The 23,534-nt window shown below is 32.4% G+C and overlaps 1 protein-coding gene across 1 annotated transcript; it reads left to right on the top strand.

The window, feature by feature from the left end:
* Window positions 1-570: 570 nt before the first annotated feature.
* LOC115979009 (mannosylglycoprotein endo-beta-mannosidase) lies at window positions 571-16,294 on the top strand. The gene is made up of 11 exons (XM_031100947.1): window positions 571-819; window positions 5,754-5,892; window positions 6,460-6,687; window positions 6,848-6,906; window positions 8,455-8,503; window positions 8,818-9,048; window positions 10,606-10,775; window positions 10,860-11,064; window positions 13,595-14,263; window positions 14,352-14,579; window positions 15,008-16,294. The coding sequence occupies exons 1-11, from the start codon at window positions 674-676 to the stop codon at window positions 15,803-15,805; spliced, it is 2,922 nt and encodes a 973-aa protein (XP_030956807.1). The 5' UTR covers window positions 571-673; the 3' UTR covers window positions 15,806-16,294.
* The last annotated feature ends 7,240 nt before the right edge of the window (window positions 16,295-23,534 follow it).

Here is a 23,534-nt window from a genome sequence, read left to right as displayed (position 1 = left end):
CAGACATTCATCATAACCGGAAATCTCCATTATCTCCACCTTCTTACAAATGGACACATCCCACGTGGCGCGACCAACACTGTCAGGATGTCATAAAACGACACCGTTTGGACCTAAACGTGTTCAAACATTGACGCGGTAAATTTGAAATATAGTTGTTTTCAGTCAAAAATATTATTTTGATGCTACAATTTAGGGGCATGGATTATTAGCAATTTGATAATTACATTTTGTTAACCGTTAATTTGATCATGGTATTTTAATAATAGTCTAATTCAAGTTTTTTTTTTTTTTTTTCAACTTGTAGTTACTTTGATCCATAGTATTATCAATTTACAATCATTCTAAATCCAAATCTGACTTTAATTTAATTGTTAATTGCTAAGTTGAAATTTGTGTTTCCTGGCGTTGGAAATTGGTAAATTTAATTTGTATTTTTTGTGATTGGTTGTGCAATTAAATTTGTTATTTGATGATAAGAACCATATTGACGGAAACTTTCAGGACCCGGCCCTACCCAAAACTTTCAAAACACCAAAAATACCCTTCCCGTACCCTTCTCTCTCAAACTCACGCACCGACAATACAAAGACTCAAAAAGATTACAACACATTGAGAACTCTCTCTCTCTCTCTCTCATTTCTGAGCGAGTCAAGACTCGGTACGGAACGCAATGGCGAGTATAGGGAAGACTCGGCTCGACTCGGGGTGGCTCGCGGCGAGGTCCACGGAGGTTAGCCTGAGTGGAACCCAGCTCACCACGACTCACCCTCCCTCCGGCCCCACCTCCCCTTGGTTAAACGCCGTCGTTCCCGGAACGTAAATTCTCTCTCTCTCTCTCTCTCTCTCTCTCTCTTCAATCGTATTTTCCTTTAATTTTATTTATTTTTTTGGGATCCAAATAAGTATGAGTCACTCTTAGAAACTATTATTAATAAAAAAAACAAAATTGGAATGTTTAGGTCTCAGCATTTTATGTGTGATGCTCCCAAAATTGATTCGATATTGATTGAGTGTGTGGCGAATCCCACATTGGGCATATATGTCCTTTTATTAATAGCCACAATGAGGCTTAATTCTTGTTCTTTTGGGTATAGCGCAAATGTGGTTATCGCCCTTTTTTTCTTGGGCCGTTACATTATGATCGAGTTCCTAAATCTTGTTTATCAGTTCCATTTGAATTGAAATGAATGGATTGGGTTTTGCCAAGTCATCAACATTTTAAATAAACATGGGCCATTAACAATTTTGGTAGGAACTCAGTGGCGGCCGTGGATTTTATATATGGGTTTGTGTGTGTGTGTGTGCAAAAACTGGTTTCTTGGAGTTTTGTATCACTGTATTTTTCATTAGCTCGAGTGCCATTAGTTTATCAAATCAAATAAATGGCGTTTGGTATTTGTATATATATTGGGTTCAAGTTATACTTGGTGTGTAACTTTTAATTGTTGTTTTTTATTTTTTGGCTAATTTGAAACCATCATTGCACCAAAAACTAAATACCAGAGTTGACGTTATGCAGAGGATATTTAACAAAATAGATGGAAAGCTATTACAGAGGATAATACTAAAAGCCTTTGTCTTTAGAGCCCAATTTGCAAAAGCAGGTACTGCGTTGTTGCATTATTTTTGAACCCAGCTAATCTCACGTTCCCCAGACATACGGATTGCTCCCTCACATCTTCAACGATAGGTTCCAACTCCCGCTTAGGCCTTAAATTAGTTCGTAGGATCTATGCATAATTTGGCATCACTCTCAATTATAACCTTGTTGAGATTTTCTTGCTTAGCTAATTGGGTTGCCCATCTAATTGTTTCTGCCTCTGCCACTTTTGGTTTACACATTTTTATTTGCTTCACCATAACTTTTAACACTTCCCCATTCCAATTTTGAATAATCACAGCTAAGCATGCCCTGTCATTCCCCTACGCAGCATCACATTTGAGTTTATAGAATCCAGTTCTTCGCTTGCACCATTTCTTTCGTAGTGGGATATGTTACGACCTTGTTTCTCTTTACATATTGTTAAATAGGTTTCCCATAGCTTCTTCACTTTATGAGGAATATCTCTCAGGTGGATTCATTCTTCATTAGATCACTCTGTTACGCAGCTTCCATATGAAGTCCATTGATACTGCTGTGAAAAGGTGAAATCTCCTCCTGGGATACATGCATCAAATGGTTCTTTAGAAGGGTCAACTTAAATTTTCAGTCTGAAAGTTGTCAACTATAAAATTCCAGCCAGAGCTAAACTGCATAGAAGACAAGTTATGTTTTCAAGTTCCAAAAGGCGTGTCAAGTTGTGCCACATTGGTAATACCCGCACAGCAGCTCTCCACATTAAAATTTTCAATTTCTTGTGAATTTTGAGCGTACAAAACTGCCGTCCATGCAAAAAAGGAAACTCTTCTAAGAGTCTTGGACCTGCATATGGCTTTCCAAGGTAAAGGCATAGGAGGTGACCCTTGTAAAGTCTCATAAAATGATCGCACAGTGAACTCCCCATTACTCATTACCTTCCATCTCATCCTATCACTCCCCTCCCTGATCCTATCACTCCCCTCCCTGGTCCTATCACATAGCTAGCTAAATCATTTTGTCAGGCTTGGGAAATCTCCTAGGAATTTTCCATTTGACATCACATGCTTTATCTTCAAACAATCTTGAGATTAGCCCTTCATTCCATCACTGCCCGTTTGTTCCAGAAAGATTTGACGCCACCATCGTTATTCTAGGAACATCACCATTTGTAGGTTTTGGCTTAAAATTCTCAATCCATGGGATCCATGGATCCTCCCATACATTGATGCTTAAAACATTGCCTACCATATAACAAGCCCTGTTATTAATAATATCTCTTGTGCTTTCTATCTCCTTCCATCTCCGCGTGGCCCTTCTTTGTTTGCCTCCCTTTAGCCAATCTGAGTTATGGGAGTATTTACCCGGTAGCACCTTAACATAAAGGCTATCTTTGTTCAAAGCCACCATCCAACCTAGCTTTGCAAGCATCGCCCGGTTAAAATGTTTGATTCTCTATGCCAAATTTTAATTATTGTACAACTTACAAAACCTAATATCCTTTTATTGGTAGAGTATTTTGTCAAACCCGGTATTGGGTTATGTGTACTTCTAACTGTCATGCTCATCAAATATCAAGATGACCAAAGAAAAAAAAAATGTTTATTTTTGTAAATTCTTCATAGATATAGTTTTTTAAGGGGTCTTTGTGACGTATATTAGTAAATGGATGGGTTTATGGATTGGATATTAAATGACACCTGATTGATATGAATTTGGCGTGCATGATAAATAAGTTATTAAGTGGTGTGACTTATGTTAAAGGAATTGAGCCCAATCCTATATGTATACTGTTTCATTGAAATGCATGGAATTATGTAAATCTTACATATAAGAACCAAGATGTAAGTAATAGGTTGGATTGGTTAAACTTATTGGATATTGTAAGTTATGTGTTGGGTAGGGTAGGAAGAATGCATTTCAGCTTGACATTTCAAAAATTCTAACAATACATTTTGGTTTCTACCTTACTCATCACAATTTTTGATGGAGTAAAAAAATGTGTTGGCTAGGGTAGGAATCAAATGTTTTGTTGGAATTTTTGAAATGTGAAGCCATGTGTATCAATGTAGTCCTGTGTGCTTGTAAGATTAAATTATATGAAGAATTTGATTGAGATTTAGGTCTCAAATTTGTGTATTTGAGTAATTTTTTTTTTTTTTTTTTTTCATGTAGTTCTTTTGTACCATATTTGCATAAACTTTACAGTGATGGCATAGTTGTTAGTATCGTATCGTATACAAAAAATTTCGTATCATAAGGGCATATCGTAAGTGCTCATGAATCGTCCGATACATAGTTGTATATCGTATGAATTGTATCGTATCGGTGAATCGTACGTATCGTACAATACATAGACATGTAGGTTTAAAATGGGTTTTTTTTGTTAAAATTTTGTGATTTTATTTGATTTAAACAAGTTGTTAGACTTTGTTAACATAAAATTATTGGGAAACTTAATTGAGTCTAATGAATTTGCAAGTCCATGAGTTTTTTTCCTCCCTTCTCTTTCTCCTGCAAAATTTAGAATATACTCATAGCACTCACTTTCATATGTGCAAATTTATTTTCTATGCTATTAATAATGTATTAAATGAAAATATAATTATTTTTTATTTTGTTATTATTATTTTGAGTCTAAAAAGCTAGAATGTCAAGAAAAAATATAAAGAAAAAATTATTAGAATAAAAAAAAAAAAAAAAAGCAAATGTTGATAATAATAAAGAAAATGTCTATGAAAAAATAATTTTGCAACATGCTAAACATGATGATAACATTGACTTAGATAGAGTTGATTAGCCAAGATGATAAAAAGATATTATTATTTTGGTTCATATATCATATATTACTTCTGAGTTTGAATGTGCATGTTATAAACATAAGTTAATTTGATTTATTTAGTTAGTTTTGTCAAATTTTATTACATAAGTAATAATTAAATTGGTCATTAGTTGAATATATTTTGAATTTATAATGAATATACTTTTTATATATGTATATCTATAATTATTTTATAATTTTATTAGGTGTTTGTGTATCTTACGATACATGATTTGATACGATACATGATACAAAAAAATCAAAAATCGATTCACGATACGATTCACGATTTGACAACTATGAGTGATGGATTCTAGTGATGGTTGTAATTGCAAAAATTTGGTCTTGTATTTCACTAAAATTCATGAAATTATGTAAATCTCGCCAATAGAAACAAAAAAGTAAATAATGGGTTGAATTGGTTGCACTTATTTAGTTTTGTCATTTGTGTTTGGTTACCCACAACATGAAATGTATGGTGATAATTTTTGAGATGTGAAGCATTGCATATTGCTTTACAATTAGAAAATCAGATGATTTTAAGAAATTGAATGAGGTTCATTAGTTGTTCGACACATAAACTGTCAAGCATGAAGTTAGCTCCTTTGTGTTTGATGTGGTGCATTTGGAGGGAACGCAACTGGCGGACTTTTGAGGACTTAGATAGATCCAATGACCAGTTGCTTGCTCTTTTTTCTTGTTCCCCTTTTAATTGGTCTAGGGCTTGGAGACTCACATCTAGTGAATCTCCCCCTTTGTTCCTTAGCTCTCTTTTTCTTGGTAATTAGTTTTTTTCCTCTGTTTTTGTTTTTGTTTTGTTTTGTTTTTTTTTGGTTTTTTTTTTGTTTTTGTTTTTGTTTTTTTTGTTTTTGTTTTTTTTTGTGTAATCTTCGGTATGCTTTGTGCTTCTTTGCATAAAGTAGTTTTTTGAATATACATCTTTCTTACTTTTCAAAAAAGAAAAAGAAAAAAGACCAGTGTACTATTCTTCTGTTTGCTGTGTTGAGCATGGGATATAGCTGATCAAGTTACCTCATAAACATTTACTTTGGAATTAGGAGGTCATATTTTACTTGCACTCCCTGCTGGTCTATTGTTTATTTATGGCTCTATTAATTATAATTGTAAAGTTTTTGTTCTATAACATCCACTACTTATGCCTCTGTTGATCATACTTGTAGAAATTATTTTTCAATAACATTCACTATTGTTCATAGAAACAAAGGTTGGCAAGTGTTGTATCTATATATACTCGCGATTATGTTATAGCTGTTGTGAGACTTTGGGGGCAGAAAAAGAAAATGAAAGTTGTATTCTTAAATCAGTCAAGGCTAACGGTGATTTGATTGACAGTGTTTTGGCAACTTTGGTGGAGAACAAAGTCGTTCCTGATCCTTTCTATGGGCTGCAAAATGAGACAATTATAGATATTGCTGATTCTGGGAGAGAGTATTACACATTCTGGTTTTTTACAACTTTTCAGAGTAAGCTGGTACGCAATTTACTAACATGAAATATGTTCTTGAGATTTTATACTTATTGAAATGATTTTCATGTCAATTTTTTTGAAATTGTAAGATTTCCTTTGGTTGCATTCCTTATAGATTCAACTTGACAGTGCCTATTCCTGCCAACCTTTTGTGAACTATTTTCTTGTAATTTGTCAGTACTTGGGTAGCTGGTCAGTGTTATTGGGTCAGATTTTAACCAAAAGATGGTCTGAAAATTTTTATTTTTCTGGAAATTGCCAATGCCATTTGGGCCAAATGGCACCTCCAACACCCATAAGTATGGGTGGTGAGTGAGGTTGGGGTTTCAAATCCTCTTTGGTACATGAGTACCCTACCAAGAAAAAAAAAAGATAAAATTCTGGAAATTGTTATCTGGTTTTGACATTTCAAATTGTGTTGAAATTTATTGAACTTGTCTTGAAGCTGGCAGTTCCTAAGCCTTTCTACTTCTCAGTGTCAAATTTGACCCCCCCCCCCCCACAACACACACACACAAAAAGGAAAAAATGAAAAAAGAGAAAAGGGTCTAATTGCTTGTCCTTTTGCAGTCAGGAAATCAGCACCTGGATCTGAATTTTCGTGGAATCAATTATTCTGCAGAAGTATATTTAAATGGGCACAAAAAGGTCATGCCAAAGGGGATGTTTCGGAGGCATTCTCTCGATGTCACTGATATTTTGCATCCTGATGGTCAAAACTTGCTTGCTGTTCTTGTTCATCCACCAGATCATCCTGGGAGAATTCCCCCTAAGGGAGGGCAAGGTGGTGACCATGAGGTTTATAGCTAAATCCAAAACCTATTTAATTTATAAATTATTTAATTTTAGAATTACACTTATGATTTGGATCCCATGCGAGTGGAGTGATGAAGTAAAAATCTAAATTTTGATATGCTTGGAAGACATGCAATCTAACAATAACGTGTTTTCATGGTAGATTGGAAAAGATGTTGCCACACAATATGTTCAGGGTTGGGATTGGATGGCTCCTATAAGGTAACTATGTTTGTCACCTTTGATTGTGGTTTTTTTTTTTTTGATAAGTAATAAACTTCATTGAAAATGAAAAAGGACGAAAAGAAAAACAAAAAAGAATCATGGCACACAGGCAGTGTGTTAAGAAACAAAAAAGAAAAAATCTAAACAGTAATGAAGGTACAAAAATCAAGCATGTCAGGTAGAGACATGAAGGTAACAAAACCCGAAGCATTTGCCCATTCTAACAATGTATGAAGGAAGAAAAGCTTCAACTTATGAATCAACCTTTCATCCCCTTCAAAAGTATGTGTATTCGTCTCCCTCCATATGACCCACATAAGACAATGAGGGATCATACTCCAAAGAAACTTAGTTTTGAGTATACAATTCCTGCCTGACCAACTTGTTATAAGATCCACAACACTGCGTGGCATGACCCAATGATTGTGGTTAATTTTTTTTCCATAATGATATTGTTATCTCTAGTTTCGTGTTGGAAAATGAGAGACAGTAGATGCATATTGATAAGAAATTATTTGAAATTTCCTGTCAGAACCAGAATGAGACAGGTAACTGTCTATGGATATTTGAAACTTATTTTTAGTGAATAGTGTCAGTGTGATAAATCATTGAGAGATCAGTTATACAGTGGAGAATTATTCGGTTGAAAATGGATCACTAGTATATAAATAATTCTTCTGTAGTTTTTTTGTTCTTTTTGAAAAGTAATGCAATTCTTATTGATATAAAACATTGAGTTACCCAACTATACAAGGAGTAAACAATAGAAGACTGTACAATCAATCATACATAGTACATGAATCTATCAAATCAATAACTCAAAACTCCGATTGTTTCTCTTCCTCCATATACACCACATCAAAAATTGGGGGGCAGCCATTCACAACTTACCATTCCGATAACTGCGTTTTTATGTAGTTTATGCAGCTCATTCATGGCAGTTTTGCATTTGAGTGAAAAAGAGGAATTATGAGAACAAAGGTAAGGGTGTCTTGGTACAATAAATGACCAATGCACTGGTGAACTGCTGAAGGAAAGTTTAGAGATTAGCTGTGAGCATGGATGGACTTACTAGTCAAGAATTTTAAGGGACGCACAATATTGTTAACTAAGTTTGACCTGGGAGAACAAAATATAGACATATATATAGTGTATACAGTGAGTGGATATCAACTTCAGGACAGTTTTCCATTTCTAATTTAGATGCTTGACCTTTGTAATTTTCATTAATAATTGTTGTTGTATCTCTTGCATACTTCCCTTGCAAATGGGTTGCACCTCTGCTATTTAATGAATTATTTACTCATTAAAAAAAAGGGAAAGTCACATGATGCCAGAACTTCTGTATGCATCCTCCCATGATAAAGGAAAGGAAATCCCATGTACATTCACTTCTTATTGTGTCTTTTGCATTAAAGAATGTGTTTTCGTCCTATTGTAACCTATCCATATGTTCCATTGCTAGTTGAATGAACCATATATTCATAGAATATATCAAAGCAAAATAATTCTGTTTCTAAGTACTTGACATTTCTATGATTACAGGGATAGGAACACTGGCATATGGGATGAGGTGTCTGTATCTATAACTGGGGTGAGCTATATTGCATAACTTCCTTCCATAACAATAGACATGCGATAAAATATCATGTTAATGACATTTGGAACTTTTAAATGAATGCAGTAGTGTAAACATTAATAGTACCCTCATAAGCTGTACATATGCATGGTTATAAAAAATGTAGTGTAGATTTCTTCTGTAGTTCCTTATTTACTTTTATTTGTGGTCATGCAATTCTTTCTGAGTTAGAATTTCAAAATTTAATGGTGCTTTTGTTCCTTCAGGAGAATTGTTCTATGCTTATTGTAATTAGATAATTCAGACTGATGCTTTATTATTTGATGCAGCCAGTGAAAATAATTGATCCCCACTTGGTTTCATCATTTTTTGACGATTACAAGAGGGCATATTTGCATGCTACAACAGAGTTAGAAAATAGAAGTGCCTGGGTTGCTGAGTGTTCTTTGAATATCCAAGTAACAACGGGAATTGAGGGAAACATTTGTTTAGTAGAGCATCTTCAAACTCAACACCTGTCAATACCTGCTGGATCACAAGTGCAATATACATTTCCTGAGGTCAGTGATAGCATTCATTATTATGTGAATTTTATTTAGAATAGTCTTGTTTCAGCTTGCCACTCTTTCTTAAGCCATTCAAAATTTAAGATACTCTTGTTTTACTAAGAAGTTATCAACCATTAAGAGCAAGCTTCTTTTGTTCGTAGTATCTTTAGCACAATTTTAAGTCTATGCCACATTGGATTGTCCCCATATAGAAAATCAAAAATCAAGATAAGACCGGCAAACTTATAAAAAAAAGAAGATTAGACTGGCTTGGAGTTAACATTTAGGATCTAGGCTATGTGAGCTATCTACATCCTTCTTCCCAATTGAGGTGAAGAAGACTTGTCGACTTATTCTAGCATCTTATGCAACCTATAATACTTATCATAGAAGTCTATTTTTTAATACATTCCTCCTCATGCTTCTGAAACTTGGCATACCCTCTCTTTTTACTTAAGTTCTTGTTCTTCTTTTGTCAGCTAAAGGATTGTTTTGGATTCTATCCATTAAATATGCTCTTAGGTCTTATCTATTTGATGTATAGAATTTACTGTAGTGATAGTGGTTAACCTTGTTTTATACACACACGCACACACACTCATATACATATCTGTCAACTGCCAAATTTTTGCTAGAGCACGTCTTAAAGCTGAACTATTGTTGGCCTCTGCAGTTTCAGTTTTCCTTGTTAATCTGTGTAGACTGTCTATGACGCTCGTATATTCTCCTTATGATTCGGTTATTGAAGTTAGATTTTTTTTCCCCTTCTCAATATCATACAAAATCATACAATGGTATTGTACATTTAGGTAATGAGCTTCCTTCTCAATTCATTTCATTCATGTTGTACATTACCATTCATTAGAAATTAGAATTATAGTTAAGTGATTAAATTCACCATTTCATAGAAGCCTAAGTTTTTGGGAAAATTGATAATTTATCATGGTATCATATCAAGAGGTCTTGAATATGATTCTTGTCTCCTTCACTCTACCTCCCATTTAAAAATCATATCCTAAATATAGATTAAACTAAGGACTTCCTACTCTGATACCTTGTTAAATTACTGATTGTTAAGCTTTTGGAGAGTCAGTAATATAACATGGTGTTAGAGAAGGAGACTCTGAGTTCAATCCTTGGCTTTACTCTACCCCCATTTAAAATGTTAAAAATCCCACGTGTTGGGTCGCCTCTTATTACGGGAAAGTTTAGGCCCATACGTGAAAGGGAGTGTTAGAATTATGTTTAAGTGATTAAATTCACCATTTCCTAAAAGCGTAACTTTTGAGAGAATCGGTAATTTATCACCATTAAAAAGAGGTGAAAGCATAAATGACCTCCTCCATCCCCAAGTTAAAAAATTGCATACTGTGCCTGAAGAATAGAAGGAATATAGCCTTGTTACTTATCCCTACCTGGAATGATCCAAAATGGTATCTAGAGATGTGTAATTTCTGATTACTGAGCATTTGGAGCATCCAATTATTATGGATTCAAATATGTTGCATTTTTATCTAGTTTTAGGCTCTCAATACTTCTGTTGTAGGTGATAATGGTATGAATTTGCAGCTTTTCTTCTACAAGCCTGACTTATGGTGGCCGAATGGTATGGGAAAACAATCCTTGTACAATGTTCATATTACCATTGATGTAAAGGGATATGGAGAGTCTGATGCTTGGAGCCATCTATTTGGCTTCCGAAAAATTGAGAGCCATATTGATAGCGCCACAGGTGGAAGGTACTGCTTTATATGCCTTCTAGGACATTTTACATAGGTTTTGATTTTGATATTATGATATGTATATAAATTTTTTCTTTACAGGTTGTTCAAGGTCAATGGACAGCCTATTTTTATCCGTGGTGGTAATTGGATATTGTCAGATGGGTTACTACGTCTTTCAAAGGAACGTTATGAAACAGACATCAAGTTTCATGCTGATATGAATTTTAATATGATCCGCTGTTGGGGTGGTGGATTGGCTGAGAGGCCAGAATTTTATCATTATTGTGATATTTATGGACTACTGGTGATCTCTCTCTCTCTCTCTCTCTGTATGTGTGTGTGAACAATTATGGATGGTGTATGCAAAAATAGAAATAGAAGTATAGAACAAACAACCACACAGGGAACATAGAGATAGAGACTTACATGGTTCAGCTTTAGGCATGTGTTCATGGGCGGCATTGAGGATAACTACAATAGTAGCACAAAGCATTTGCAAACCCAACCCAGAATACACCTAACGAGCTCTTTCTTACAAATAACAAAGATAACAGCAAAGTTGGTTTGGTGACTTGTTGTGGAGACTACCCAACCAAATAGGACTAGGCAGTACTATTTTCTTTCTCGTACACAATAGGAAGAGGTAAAACAAACCATACCAAAGTCAGCAACTGTTCTTATTGCATGTATGAGGGTTGAGTTCCACATCGAGAGAAATAGTAATGAAAGTGAGTAGTTGATGGACATTGTTGGGTCTAAAACCTTTGGCCTAAGCTTTTGGGTTTGAATGGTACCCCAATACATATCAATAGATACCTCAATATATATCTATGGGCTCTTGGTGGACCCCAGGAACACTTCTCAACCCAACAAATTGTTATTAGAGTTATGGTCAACTTTCCGTTTGAAATTTTGAATGAGTGGCTTGGCTTTGATGCAGTTCGTGTGAATTTGGTTTTCACTGCACTTGGTGCAACTCTTGCATCCATAACATTTTGGATTTGTGAAAGATTCACATGCAGTGGGAAGCTAGGTTGACGTGGTAGAGGATCACATGGGAGGGGGAGATCTATTGAGAGTGCATGTGTAAGAGTTGAGTTCCGTATCGAGAAAAAGTAAAGAAATTGAAGAGTTGTTATATATAGTTGGGTGCTAACCAATTGGATGAAACTTTTGAGTTAGAATAATGTCCCAATATGTATATCGATGGGAGGTAATCTGGACCCCTCAGGAACTACTCTCTCCTTAACAGAAACAAAGCTAATTGACTATCAGTGGGATATAGTCCCAAGTGGCACATTTTATGTGGACCTTTTATTCAAACTACACTATCACTGGGTGTGTGTGTGCACATATCTATGTAGGTGTGTGTGTTTCTTTTTTCTTTTTTCTTTTTTGGGGGGGGGGGGGGGGGGGTGGGGCGGGGTGGGTTATAGTAAGATTGGGACAAATTTTGGAACATCTAAGTTTTCAGATTCACCAAAATTTGTTGGCTTTATACTGAGGGGTATTGTCACGGGATGCTTGCAGTGTAGGATGCTGTGCCAAGAAAGTTTTGTAGAGAGTTTTATAACTGAAAAAAGCTAACAACTATAATCTGCAGCACTTATTTTACTTGATCTTTGTAATTTTGGTTCTTGATTTTTGCCCCTTTAGTACATTTCCAGTGTACTTGGGTTGGCTATGATTATTAATAATATTTTTTTGTTGCCTATCAAAAAAAAAAAAAAAAACTGCAGTACTTTCCCGAGAATGATGGTAATCATGTAACTATATAAGTTGATGGTAAGTTAATCACTGAAATCAGTCCCATGATGAAGATTACTATAAATTTATGGCATTGTTGATTTTTATAATGCTTTTCAAAATTATTAGGGTATTAGTTTTCTCTGACCAAAATTGTCTACAAAGCTTTTTCCTTAAGTTGTAGAGTACTGACAAAGTGGCAATAGTGTGTCACAAGCAAAATTTATTTCCATTTTTTAAAGTGTCAAAAGTTGATTTAAAAACAAGCATAACTGATGTTGTGGGAACAATTTAAGACATGAGCAAGACTATGCTTGTGAGAAAATTCTTAATTTTCTTTGGTACAACTCAACACTGCTTGATTTCTAATTTCTCAGGTCAGCAACTTGGATTATTATCATAATCATTTGACCTTGACCTCTATTTCAGGCTACACACTCTGTTAGACAATTGTCTATTTTATCTTTTCTGACTGCCTCTGCCTTAGACCTTATATATTTCTAGCCATCTCTTGTTCTTGAATGCTTTGAAACTTAAATAAAGAACTCCTTACTAGTCAGCACAGTGGTCTTTGTTTACATAATTAAAAACTGTCTTAATCAAATTTTCTACATCTTGTCCTCAAGGTTATGTCTAGATTTTAGTTAATGCATTCATTCTGTATTCTATCTTTTATTGCCATTATCAATGATTTAACTAAATTACTTAGGATAATGGCTTTGTTGAGTTCAGTTGTATTTTTTAATTGCAATTAACCTATTTCGGCATTGTTTTTCTCAAAAAATTTAGTTGACATTGTCTACTGTTTGGTATGTTGCGGTAGGAGTCTTGGTACTTTTAATTTTGTACACTTGGTTATTTTGTAACTGAAGCTTTAAAAATGTTAGTACCAGAGTGAATTCTGCATTGCATTATTTTGAATGTTTCATCCTTTTGAGACCCAAACCTGTCTACAGGGTTAAATATGGCTTGAGGCTAACCAAACCTAAGGATTCCAATATGCTACTTTGGATTTAATATTCTAAGTTATTGTACGATTAAATTACTCTAGTATAACTTGTTCCATATGGTTGATTTGATTTTTGTAGGTGTGGCAAGAGTTTTGGATTACTGGAGACGTTGACGGACGGGGTGACCCGGTATCAAATCCAAATGGTCCCCAGGATCATGATCTTTTCTTGATATGTGCAAGAGACACTGTCAAGCTTCTAAGGAACCATCCAAGTCTTGCTCTTTGGGTAGGTGGAAATGAGCAAGTTCCACCAGATGACATCAACAAAGCTTTGAAAAATGACCTGAGACTCTATCCTTATTTTGAAAACTCCAATGAAATCAGCAAATCTTCTGAAGATTTATCTGTAGTGCCAAAAGATCCTAGCCAATATCTTGATGGTACACGTGTTTACATCCAAGGATCCTTGTGGGATGGGTTTGCAGATGGAAAGGGGGGCTTCACTGATGGCCCTTATGAAATCCAAAATCCCGAAGCATTTTTTAAAAATGACTTTTACAACCATGGATTCAATCCTGAGGTTGGTTCTGTTGGAACACCTGTTGCAGAGACTATCAGAGCAACTATGCCTCAAGAAGGCTGGCAGATTCCATTGATTAAGAAGCTTCCAAATGGCTACACGGAAGAAGTTCCAAACCCCATATGGGAATACCATAAATACATTCCGTATTCGAAGCCAAAAAAATGTGTTGATCAGATTGAACTTTATGGAACCCCAAAGGATCTTGATGATTTTTGTTTAAAGGTGAATCAAATTTTTCCATAGCAATTCTAGATGCCTTTTGCATTTTTTTTTCTTTTTTTGTGGTGACCTAACTTGAAATGATCATCAGGCTCAACTGGCTAACTACATTCAATATAGAGCTCTACTGGAGGGCTGGACTTCCCGTATGTGGAGTAAATACACTGGCGTCCTGATTTGGAAGACACAGAACCCTTGGACTGGTCTTAGAGGACAATTTTATGATCATCTCCTAGACCAAACGGCTGGTTTCTATGGCTGTCGCTGTGCTGCAGAACCAATCCATGTCCAGCTGAATCTGGCTACATATTTTATAGAGGTAATTTCTACACTAGTAAGAGTTAAAATTTATGAGTTTGAATTGGATTTTGAAATTCAATGAATATTTAATATTCGATGAAGTGTTTTCATAGGACACTTATTGAGCCTGAATAATCTTTTGAATTCAAAAAAACTGATGTTTTCTTTTTGACAGAGCAAAATAAAAGGTTAATAAAAAAAATCTTGCAAATTTTCTCGTAGCTGATTTTCCTTTTTGTTTTTTTATGTGTGGGTTGACAAGACTAGAGGGGTGGCTGTAATCCTTAAGTTTGTGTTTCTTAAACTAAAGAATATTTCAGAAGAGGGCATATATGAAACTAATGCATTTTACTAGAAGACATTCTTCGTACTTGATACTATTTAAAATAATCCCATCCACAGATGGTATGTAACTTCACAATTGTTTTCTGATCCTGCCACAAGCAGGTTGTCAATACTACGTCTGAGGAACTATCCAACATAGCTATTGAAGCCTCAGTCTGGGATCTAGAAGGTACATGTCCGTACTACAAAGTTTTTGAAAATCTCTCTGCTCCAGCCAAAAAAACAGTACCCATAGTTGAGATGAAGTATCCAAAGTCTAAAAACCCAAAGCCGGTCTTCTTCCTTCTCCTCAAACTCTACCACACATCAGACTTTGGTATTTTATCTAGGAACTTTTACTGGTTGCATCTGTCTGGTGGAGATTACAAGCTTCTGGAGCCATATAGAAGGAAAAAAATACCCCTCAAGATTACATCCAAGGTTTTCATCAAAGGGTCCACTTATGAAATTGAAATGCATGTTGAAAACGTGGCCAAGAGAGCTGACTCTAGAAGTTTAACATATATGAACAATTTTACAGCCAAGCAAGGTAATGGTGATTTTGATATGGCCTCAGTGGAACCTGCAACTGGTGGGACAGACGAAAAACATGAGGTCAGTTTGTTCCAGAGGATTTTCAGATGTTTCACAAAGGAAAATGGTAGTTTGAAGGTTACCGAAGTAAATGGGGCCGATGTAGGAGTTGCTTTCTTCCTTCACTTTTCTGTTCATGCATTGAAGACAGACCACAAGGAAGGAGAGGACACAAGAATTCTTCCTGTTCATTACTCGGACAACTATTTCTCGCTAGTGCCTGGAGAGGTTATGCCCATTAAGATCACCTTTAAGGTCCCTCTGGGTGTCACGCCTCGAGTTGCGCTGCATGGCTGGAATTACCATGGTAGGCATACTGTCCATTGAACTCGGTAAAGAATACTCTTTTAATTTTGTTTGCAACCTTGTGGAAGTATAAAATCTATTGAGGTCAAGTTTTACAGAGGAAATCATTATCACAAGTTCCTGGAATGCTGGAAATATACTTATTGTCCTCTTCTGCTCTGAGAAACATTTGTCACTTAAAGTTTCACCAATGATACCAGGAATGAAGCAGCTAAACAAATTGAGAGAACCTTCCAAATTTCTGCCAATGTTATCTAGTTCTTCTTAGGTGAAATACCTTCAAATTTATAATATATGGTGTTAAGTGTTAACTCCATGTGTAAATAATTTGCAGATATGGACCTTTTCACCATTTGCTTGCTTTTTATGTGTGTTTTCTCAGTACTTTATGTCATTATATGTCTTGATTAAGAGAGTGATGGAATGAAAGAAAGATAGAGAGGGGAAGGGTGTTTATTCAATTAAAAGTTAAAACTATACAAATAAGAAGCTGCCTTGTTGCATTTCACAGATTAAATTGGATTGGCTTTTCCCTGCCTGGATTGGCTTTCAGCTGGAGGTTTTGTTGGATTGAATTTGTTGTTTTGAGTTGCATTGGCTTACCTAGGTCAAGTGAAAAATGTGCATTAAGAATTAAAAGCAGCAAACACTTAAGCAAGCTTAGCTACACTCTTTACTTGATATCAACTTGTTTTTTTTATGTGTAAAATGAAACTTGAACTCCAATAGGAATCTCAGTTTCTTTTTCTATTATTCAAATGATTGAGTAGATTGTACGTAAAGAAACAAAGAAGTGTGTTTCTTCAAAGTATCTCTGTCTTGATATTGTAATCTTGTTTTCTTGGTTATTAGAAAAGAATTTGAAGGGACGGTAGCAAATTTTGATGTTGTGGCATATTTTCTTAGTTATTAGAAAAGAATTTCAAGAGATGGTAAGAATAATTGATGTTGTTTCTTATTTTCCTTTTTTTGGTTATTAGGAAAGAATCTAAAAGATGGTAAGAATTGTTATCAACCTAGATTTCATTTTCTTTTTTTTTCCTTTGTTTTTTTCCTTTATCTAATGTTTTTGAATAAAGGAATGATAATCTTATTATAATTTTATGATTGAGTATCATGATGTTTAATCACTTTCCTTTTTCTTTTCTACATCAATCTAGTACTTGTAATTTTGGAAAAGAAAGAAAATGGAAAGAGGAAACAAAAGGCAAAAAAGGGAAAACAAGCTTAAGTAGTATTTGTTCTGCCTTTAAAAATGAAGACCAATTGTGTTAAAGCTAAATTCTTAAATGTACTAATATGTTCAAGTGGCCAATTAACTATAGTTACTAATCTACTTTCTAAAAGAAACTAGTTAAATTAACTAATAATAAACATCTTTATCGACATTTATAAATTAAGAAAAAAGATGATAAAAGAAAGTCAAGTAATTATGTATATCTCTTAGGTAATCACAATAGAATCACATAAAATAATTTAATATAACCTTTTGAATATAAGATATAATTAGCATTTGACTGTCTTATTACAAGTTTTATGTTAAGATGCCATTGGTGTACTAAACTTATTAGGAGCAAAACAACTTCTTTAGAGGAAATGCAAGTTATCTTGCGCAAAAGGCACAACAGAATTAAAACTAACGAAAATTATGCTACATTCTATTGCATCATATGCTAATACAAACCAAAAAAAAAAAAAGTGTTTAAAAATCAAACTTATTTTTGTCAAGATTTGGTGGCTCAATGCAAATGGAAGGTTGGCAAAACATGATAAAAAAATTAAAATAAAAGCTTAAAATAAATAACTTTTACAAGCTTGAATTTATGACTCACATAGAAAGAGAAGAAATACTACAACAATAGGGATCTTTCTTGGTGATGACTCCTAACTAATGAAAATGATCTTCCAACAATTTAGGTCAAATGTTTTGAGGATGGACCTTTTCAAGTCTAATGTAAAATAGTTAGGCAAATTCATATATGAACACAATTGTTAATAGATTCTATAGTAGAAAAAGAATATATAAATATATATATATATATATATTATTTGAAAAATAAGGATACTATTGAAGAAGGTACTAGAATTTTTTTTTAAATGTAAGCATAGAGATGATTCTTGAATGGATTGGGTCACACAAAAGATAACTTCCAAGTTTAGAATATGTATATGAAGGAATAATAAAAAAATAAAAAAAAATAAAATTTATTCATTCACTTAACTTCTTAATGTCATTTATTATTTTCTTCCAAATCAAGAAAGAATTACAAAATATGCAAAGAAATATTCAAAATGTAAACAATAAGGCGATAAGAATAAAGAAAAAGAAAAGGTAATGGGATGAGTGAAAGAAGTGCATATGAACTTAGCTCGTTTAGCAAGCCAAAGAATGCTTTGAAATCAAAAGTATAAAATTCTTCCTATAAAAAAAGTATAAAATTCTATAGAATATTTGAGTTGTCCTTTCTTGTTAACCTAAACAATAGAAATCAGTATTAGTAATTTCAAAAGTTAAATTTTCAGTAAATTCTATCTCAAAATTCATCATTTAAATGTAACACAAGAGATAAAATTTCTTTTGTGGATAACCTAGATAGAGATGCATATATAAATCTTATAAATGAATGAGCGAATGAGTAGTCACAAATCTTTACTGGTGGTATCAATAATTTCATTCCATGCTGTGATTTCCCATGCCATGACAAAATAGCGTAAATAAATCACTCGTATAGTGTTGTGGGTGCACCAATCACTCAATGTACCAAAGTGCCGCATAAATCTTTCTATGTCCCGCGTCAAGAAGTGAAATGGAAGCCGTATCAATCATAGCGATGCCCTCATAGAGAACTCCCACGTAAGGATCCTGCTGATCCAAAATAAGAAGCGTTGGAAACAAGTTAACGAACGGGTGGCGACAGGCTGCTATACGAATATAAAAGAGAAAGCATATGGAAGATGAAGCTATGGCTTGTCAATAGCGGTCCCACTTTATGGGTTCCAGATACTGTAGCACCCATTGTAGGAAACACAAAAGGAAAAGAAAAAGGAAATGTTACTATGAAGTATTTAAGTCTAAGTTGGCAAGCAAGCATATGCCTTGCCTACTTGCCTACTTCTTCCTTTATTCTTTATTTCTTTCTTTTGTTTTCTTTGTTTTGGAGCAAGCATCTATTCATGGACACAATGGCATGAAATCCTATATATAGTAGATCTTATATAGGGATTTCAGATGAAGTTAGACTTTTAAAAAAAAAAAATTGAAATTGAGGATAATTTGGAAGCTTCCTTAAGTGTATTTTGAAGCCAAAATTGGATTCTTATTGATGTAAGTATTGATAGCTGCCTTTGTATATTTGTTCACATGTATATGTGTTTTTCTTTTGGTATTTATAAACAATAGATTACTTTTCTTACTTTAAATTTGTCATATAGATGTTAAATGTAATAAGATTTTGTTGCACTTGACACTATATTTTTGTGAGATATATTACTTCTAGATGGTTTGGTATGTTACATTTAATGTAGTTTGGATAAATGGTATATCACTCAATTATTTTTCATAAATCAATTTTTTCTTGAATCACATTTTTATTTAATATCTATTACAGGTTAATCACACACAAAATTTCAAAATAATTAAGTATTTAAGTATACAATATATATATATATATATATATCATATTATATCATATTATATTATATATAATAAAAGTTGGGCTTAGACACCGTAATTGCGCCACGTGGCTTCACCAAATTGTAGAAATTTTAATAAATTTTTAGATTTTAAGAATATATATATACAAATTTTTTGGATAAATATGATAAATCAATAGTTGTGTCTATCTAAAATGTTATCAATAAACCCTAAAATCAATAGAATATAATTATCTAAGGATAGAATTCAAATAAAAAAGAGAGATAAAGATCATATCATATTATACTACCAGGACTCTAATTCATATCTTAAAAAAATGCAAATTGCAAAAATTTTATTAAATTTTCAGATTTTTAAATAACCAAAAAGGAATAGTATACTACCAGGACTCTAATTCATGTCTAAAAAAAACTGCAGATTAATATTAGATTAATCAGGACTTTAATTCATTCTTATCTCTAATTCAAAAAATCATGACTCTAATTCATTTTTATCTCTAAAAAAAAAATACTGCAAAAAAAAAAAAAAAAATATTGCTTCACGTAAAAAAGTTGGGCTGAGAAACAAACATACAAAACGAGATATGAGAAAAAGTATTGTTATACATTCATAATGTGATTTAAATATGCTAAACATTTTCTACAGAACGAGAAAAAGTATACCATATAGTGCGGAAAAAACAAATTGTTATACACTTAACAATGTGTACACTTTGTACGTATGTATCATATCCAAAATTTAGTTGTATGCTAATTAATATGTGATAATCATTACTCATAACACAATTAGATAGGATTGAATTCTTTATTCTACTTGAGCCACTCCAAAATTTTGTTCTTAACTTTTTTTTTCCTATGATTTCTAAGTTGATAAAAAATTTTAATTTGAAATCACTTCTTTGGATAAAGTTTGATAGACACAAAAACTTAATAATTTAATATCAACTTAACTTCTTCTCATCCATTAAAAAAAAAATCTTCTTTTTTTTCCCTAATTTTTGATTTCTACGGTTTGTCTTCTTCTTTTTTTAAAAAATAAAATAAAAATTATTCTTCTTTTTTTCCCATTTTTTGATTTCTACAATTTCTCAATTTGTTATTCTTCTTTTTTCTTTTTTTTTTTCTTTTTTTTATAAATATTTAGATAAACACAATTAAAAAAGAAAAATAGAATTAAATAATTAAATATAATCAAATATCATCTTCCTAATGGGATTTTATATAATAAAGTTTAACTGAAACTCTACTTCTCTTACAAGTACATGTGAATATAGCACTATTTAAAGTAGATCAATTATTGGATTTTGATATCATTATACGTAAATCAATTCCATTGCTACAAGGGAATGATATCAATTTCACACTTTCATTCTATATACACGACATGCTGCAATCTATCCCTCTCTTCAGTTTTTTCCTTATTTACAAGGTAAATTTCTATCTTCCTCAATCTAAAAGCTACGATAATGTTTGTTTATAATTTAATTTGTTGTGCTTGAATATGGTTCTGGGGATTTTCTTAACTTTTGTTACGGTACATATTGATTGTTTTTTTTTTTTTTTGGTGGACATATATATATATAAAATAACTCATAGAACCATACAATTTTTTTTCCTCTATTCATCTCTTCTTCTATATGTATTTGTTTACTCTAATTTATTCATCTCTATTCATAATAGCTATCTTCTTTTTATTTTTTATTCATTGTGTTTCTATTTTTCTATTAACGTAATTCAATTATTGTTTAAATTATATTATTTTTATAAAGTATTTTAGATAATGCAATTTATTTTAATTATTAATATTTTTTTTTAATTTGGTGTTTTTAATTGATTGTGCAGATTATTTCCTCACTAAGGGCAATATCAAAATGACTAGACACGGGTAATTCATATGTAAACTTTTACATTTATATTGCAATACAATATATATATATATATATATATATATTTCTCTTTATGTACCTTTATTTATCTATTTTTGAAATTATTTTGAGTGTAGTACCCTAGAAGGTCTAGATACTTATTTTTATTTTATTTTTTTGTAATTTATGGAATATTTAGTTCAGTCATATATACAAGAAATTTTATCACCAAATCTATTTGGGATGGAACTCATCTACAATATGAAATTAGGAGATTTATGTGAGAAGAGCTATCTTTTTTATTTTATTTTATTGTGTCTCTATTTTTTCTATTAACATAGTTCAATTATTACTTAAATTCTATGATTTTTATTAAAAAAATTTAGATAATGCAATTCATCTTAATTATTGATATTACTTTTTGATTTGGTGTTCTTAATTGATTATGCTAATTATTTCCTCACTTATGACAAAAATTTACATTTACATTGCAATCTAGATACTTTATTTTCGTAATTTATGGAATTTGTTTTTGGTTATATATGCTAGAAATTTATTTATGGTTAGCACTTCTACTACTCCACATGTTAGCAAGTATAATAGAAAGATTTTTAAGTGCCATATATATATATATATAAACAAATTAAAATTTTACTACAAAGAACTTCTAAAAATTTAAAACTTGCCATAATTTTTAAAAATTACTATTTTTTTTTGTTATTAAATTATATTATAGTATAAAAAAATATATTTTAATTTATATATAATTTTTTTATTAAGCCGTGCATCGCACGGGCATAATACTAGTATATATATATATATAATCACTCTTCATAGATAAGTGAGTTTTTAATGTCTAATCACCTTGATATTTAGAAAGAATAATAGATCTCCTTAATATTTAATAAGCATGATAATTGGAGGAAAGAAATTGAGTCTAATAATGGGATTACAAGCGATTGTTATGGAAAAATGGTATTGAGGAATATAATTTCTATAGAAGATAATTATCCAAAAAAGAAAAAAGAAATAAATAAAACTTTGGTAAAAGTTACCCAAAAGTCAAACCTAAACATATCTCTATTAAATATTCATTTTATCTCATATTAATAGTAAGATAGTTTACATTCACTCTCAAACATGCCCAAATCTTTGTTTTTTTTCTCTCTCTCTCTCTCTCTCTCTCTCTCTCTCTCTCTCTCTCTCTCTCTCTCTCTCTCTCTCTCTCTCTCTCTCTCTCTTATTTATCACATATGGGTAAGAGAGAATTTCAACCTAAATAAATAAAAATTAAGGGAGTGATAGACTCAACATTAAAAAAAATGTTTTTATTAATAACAAAATTTCTATACTGCATTTCTCATTGTAAAAATGGATTAGCATTGAACCAAGCTCGCTTATGTGAAACTCTAAAAGATTTTGCTCTTTCATTTTGAATCCCCAAACTATAATTACTAGTGAACTTCTTTTAGAGGTATTGTTGGATTAGCTTTGTTGTTTTGACTTTTGAGTTGTATTGGTTAAATTGGAGTAAGGAAAAACTTGTGTAAAGAAATGATCATATCAATATAAATACAAACTTTTGTTTTTTTTTGAGAAGAATATAAAGACAAACTTAGTTGCACTCTTTATTTATATATTGAATAAAGGCAAACTTAGACTTGTGTTAAATGATTTTAAATAAATGATAACGATTGACATAAACAAAAGAAAAAAAAAAGTAAAAAACAAATTGTATTTCTCTAATCACAAGAATGGAGGATCAATTAAAAACATATTTTGAATTTTTGTTGCACAAGAATTCTTACTATATATATTCATAACTATTTAGGTGCATTCCCTTTCACTAAAAAAAATTACGTTCATTATTAATGAAAATAAATTAAAAAAAAAAAAAATCCATTCCATAGTACAATAGAAGATTTTACGCCTTCCACAGTGTTACATTAAAAAATTGAAAATACCCACAGGCCACACCCAACCCAAGCAAGCCCTTTAAAGTTAAAACATTCACATCTAATATTCATTAACTCCAACGGCCTCCGTTACTTAACAGAACAGGGCTGGGTTTGAATGAATGAATATTTGTTAAATAAAACCACACCTTCTTCCAATTCTAAAATTCAGCTCTAAAAGTTAAAACCCACCAATTCTCCGTTACTTAAGCTGCTGCTCAGTCACGCCCAAATTCATCCATAAATGTTAAATAAAACAAAGAAAGAAAACAGAAG

Source organism: Quercus lobata, chromosome 3, assembly GCF_001633185.2.
Source record: "Quercus lobata isolate SW786 chromosome 3, ValleyOak3.0 Primary Assembly, whole genome shotgun sequence".
NCBI lineage: Eukaryota > Viridiplantae > Streptophyta > Magnoliopsida > Fagales > Fagaceae > Quercus > Quercus lobata.
Note: the sequence above shows the minus strand (reverse complement) of the source record. Positions and strands in the feature narration are given on the sequence as shown.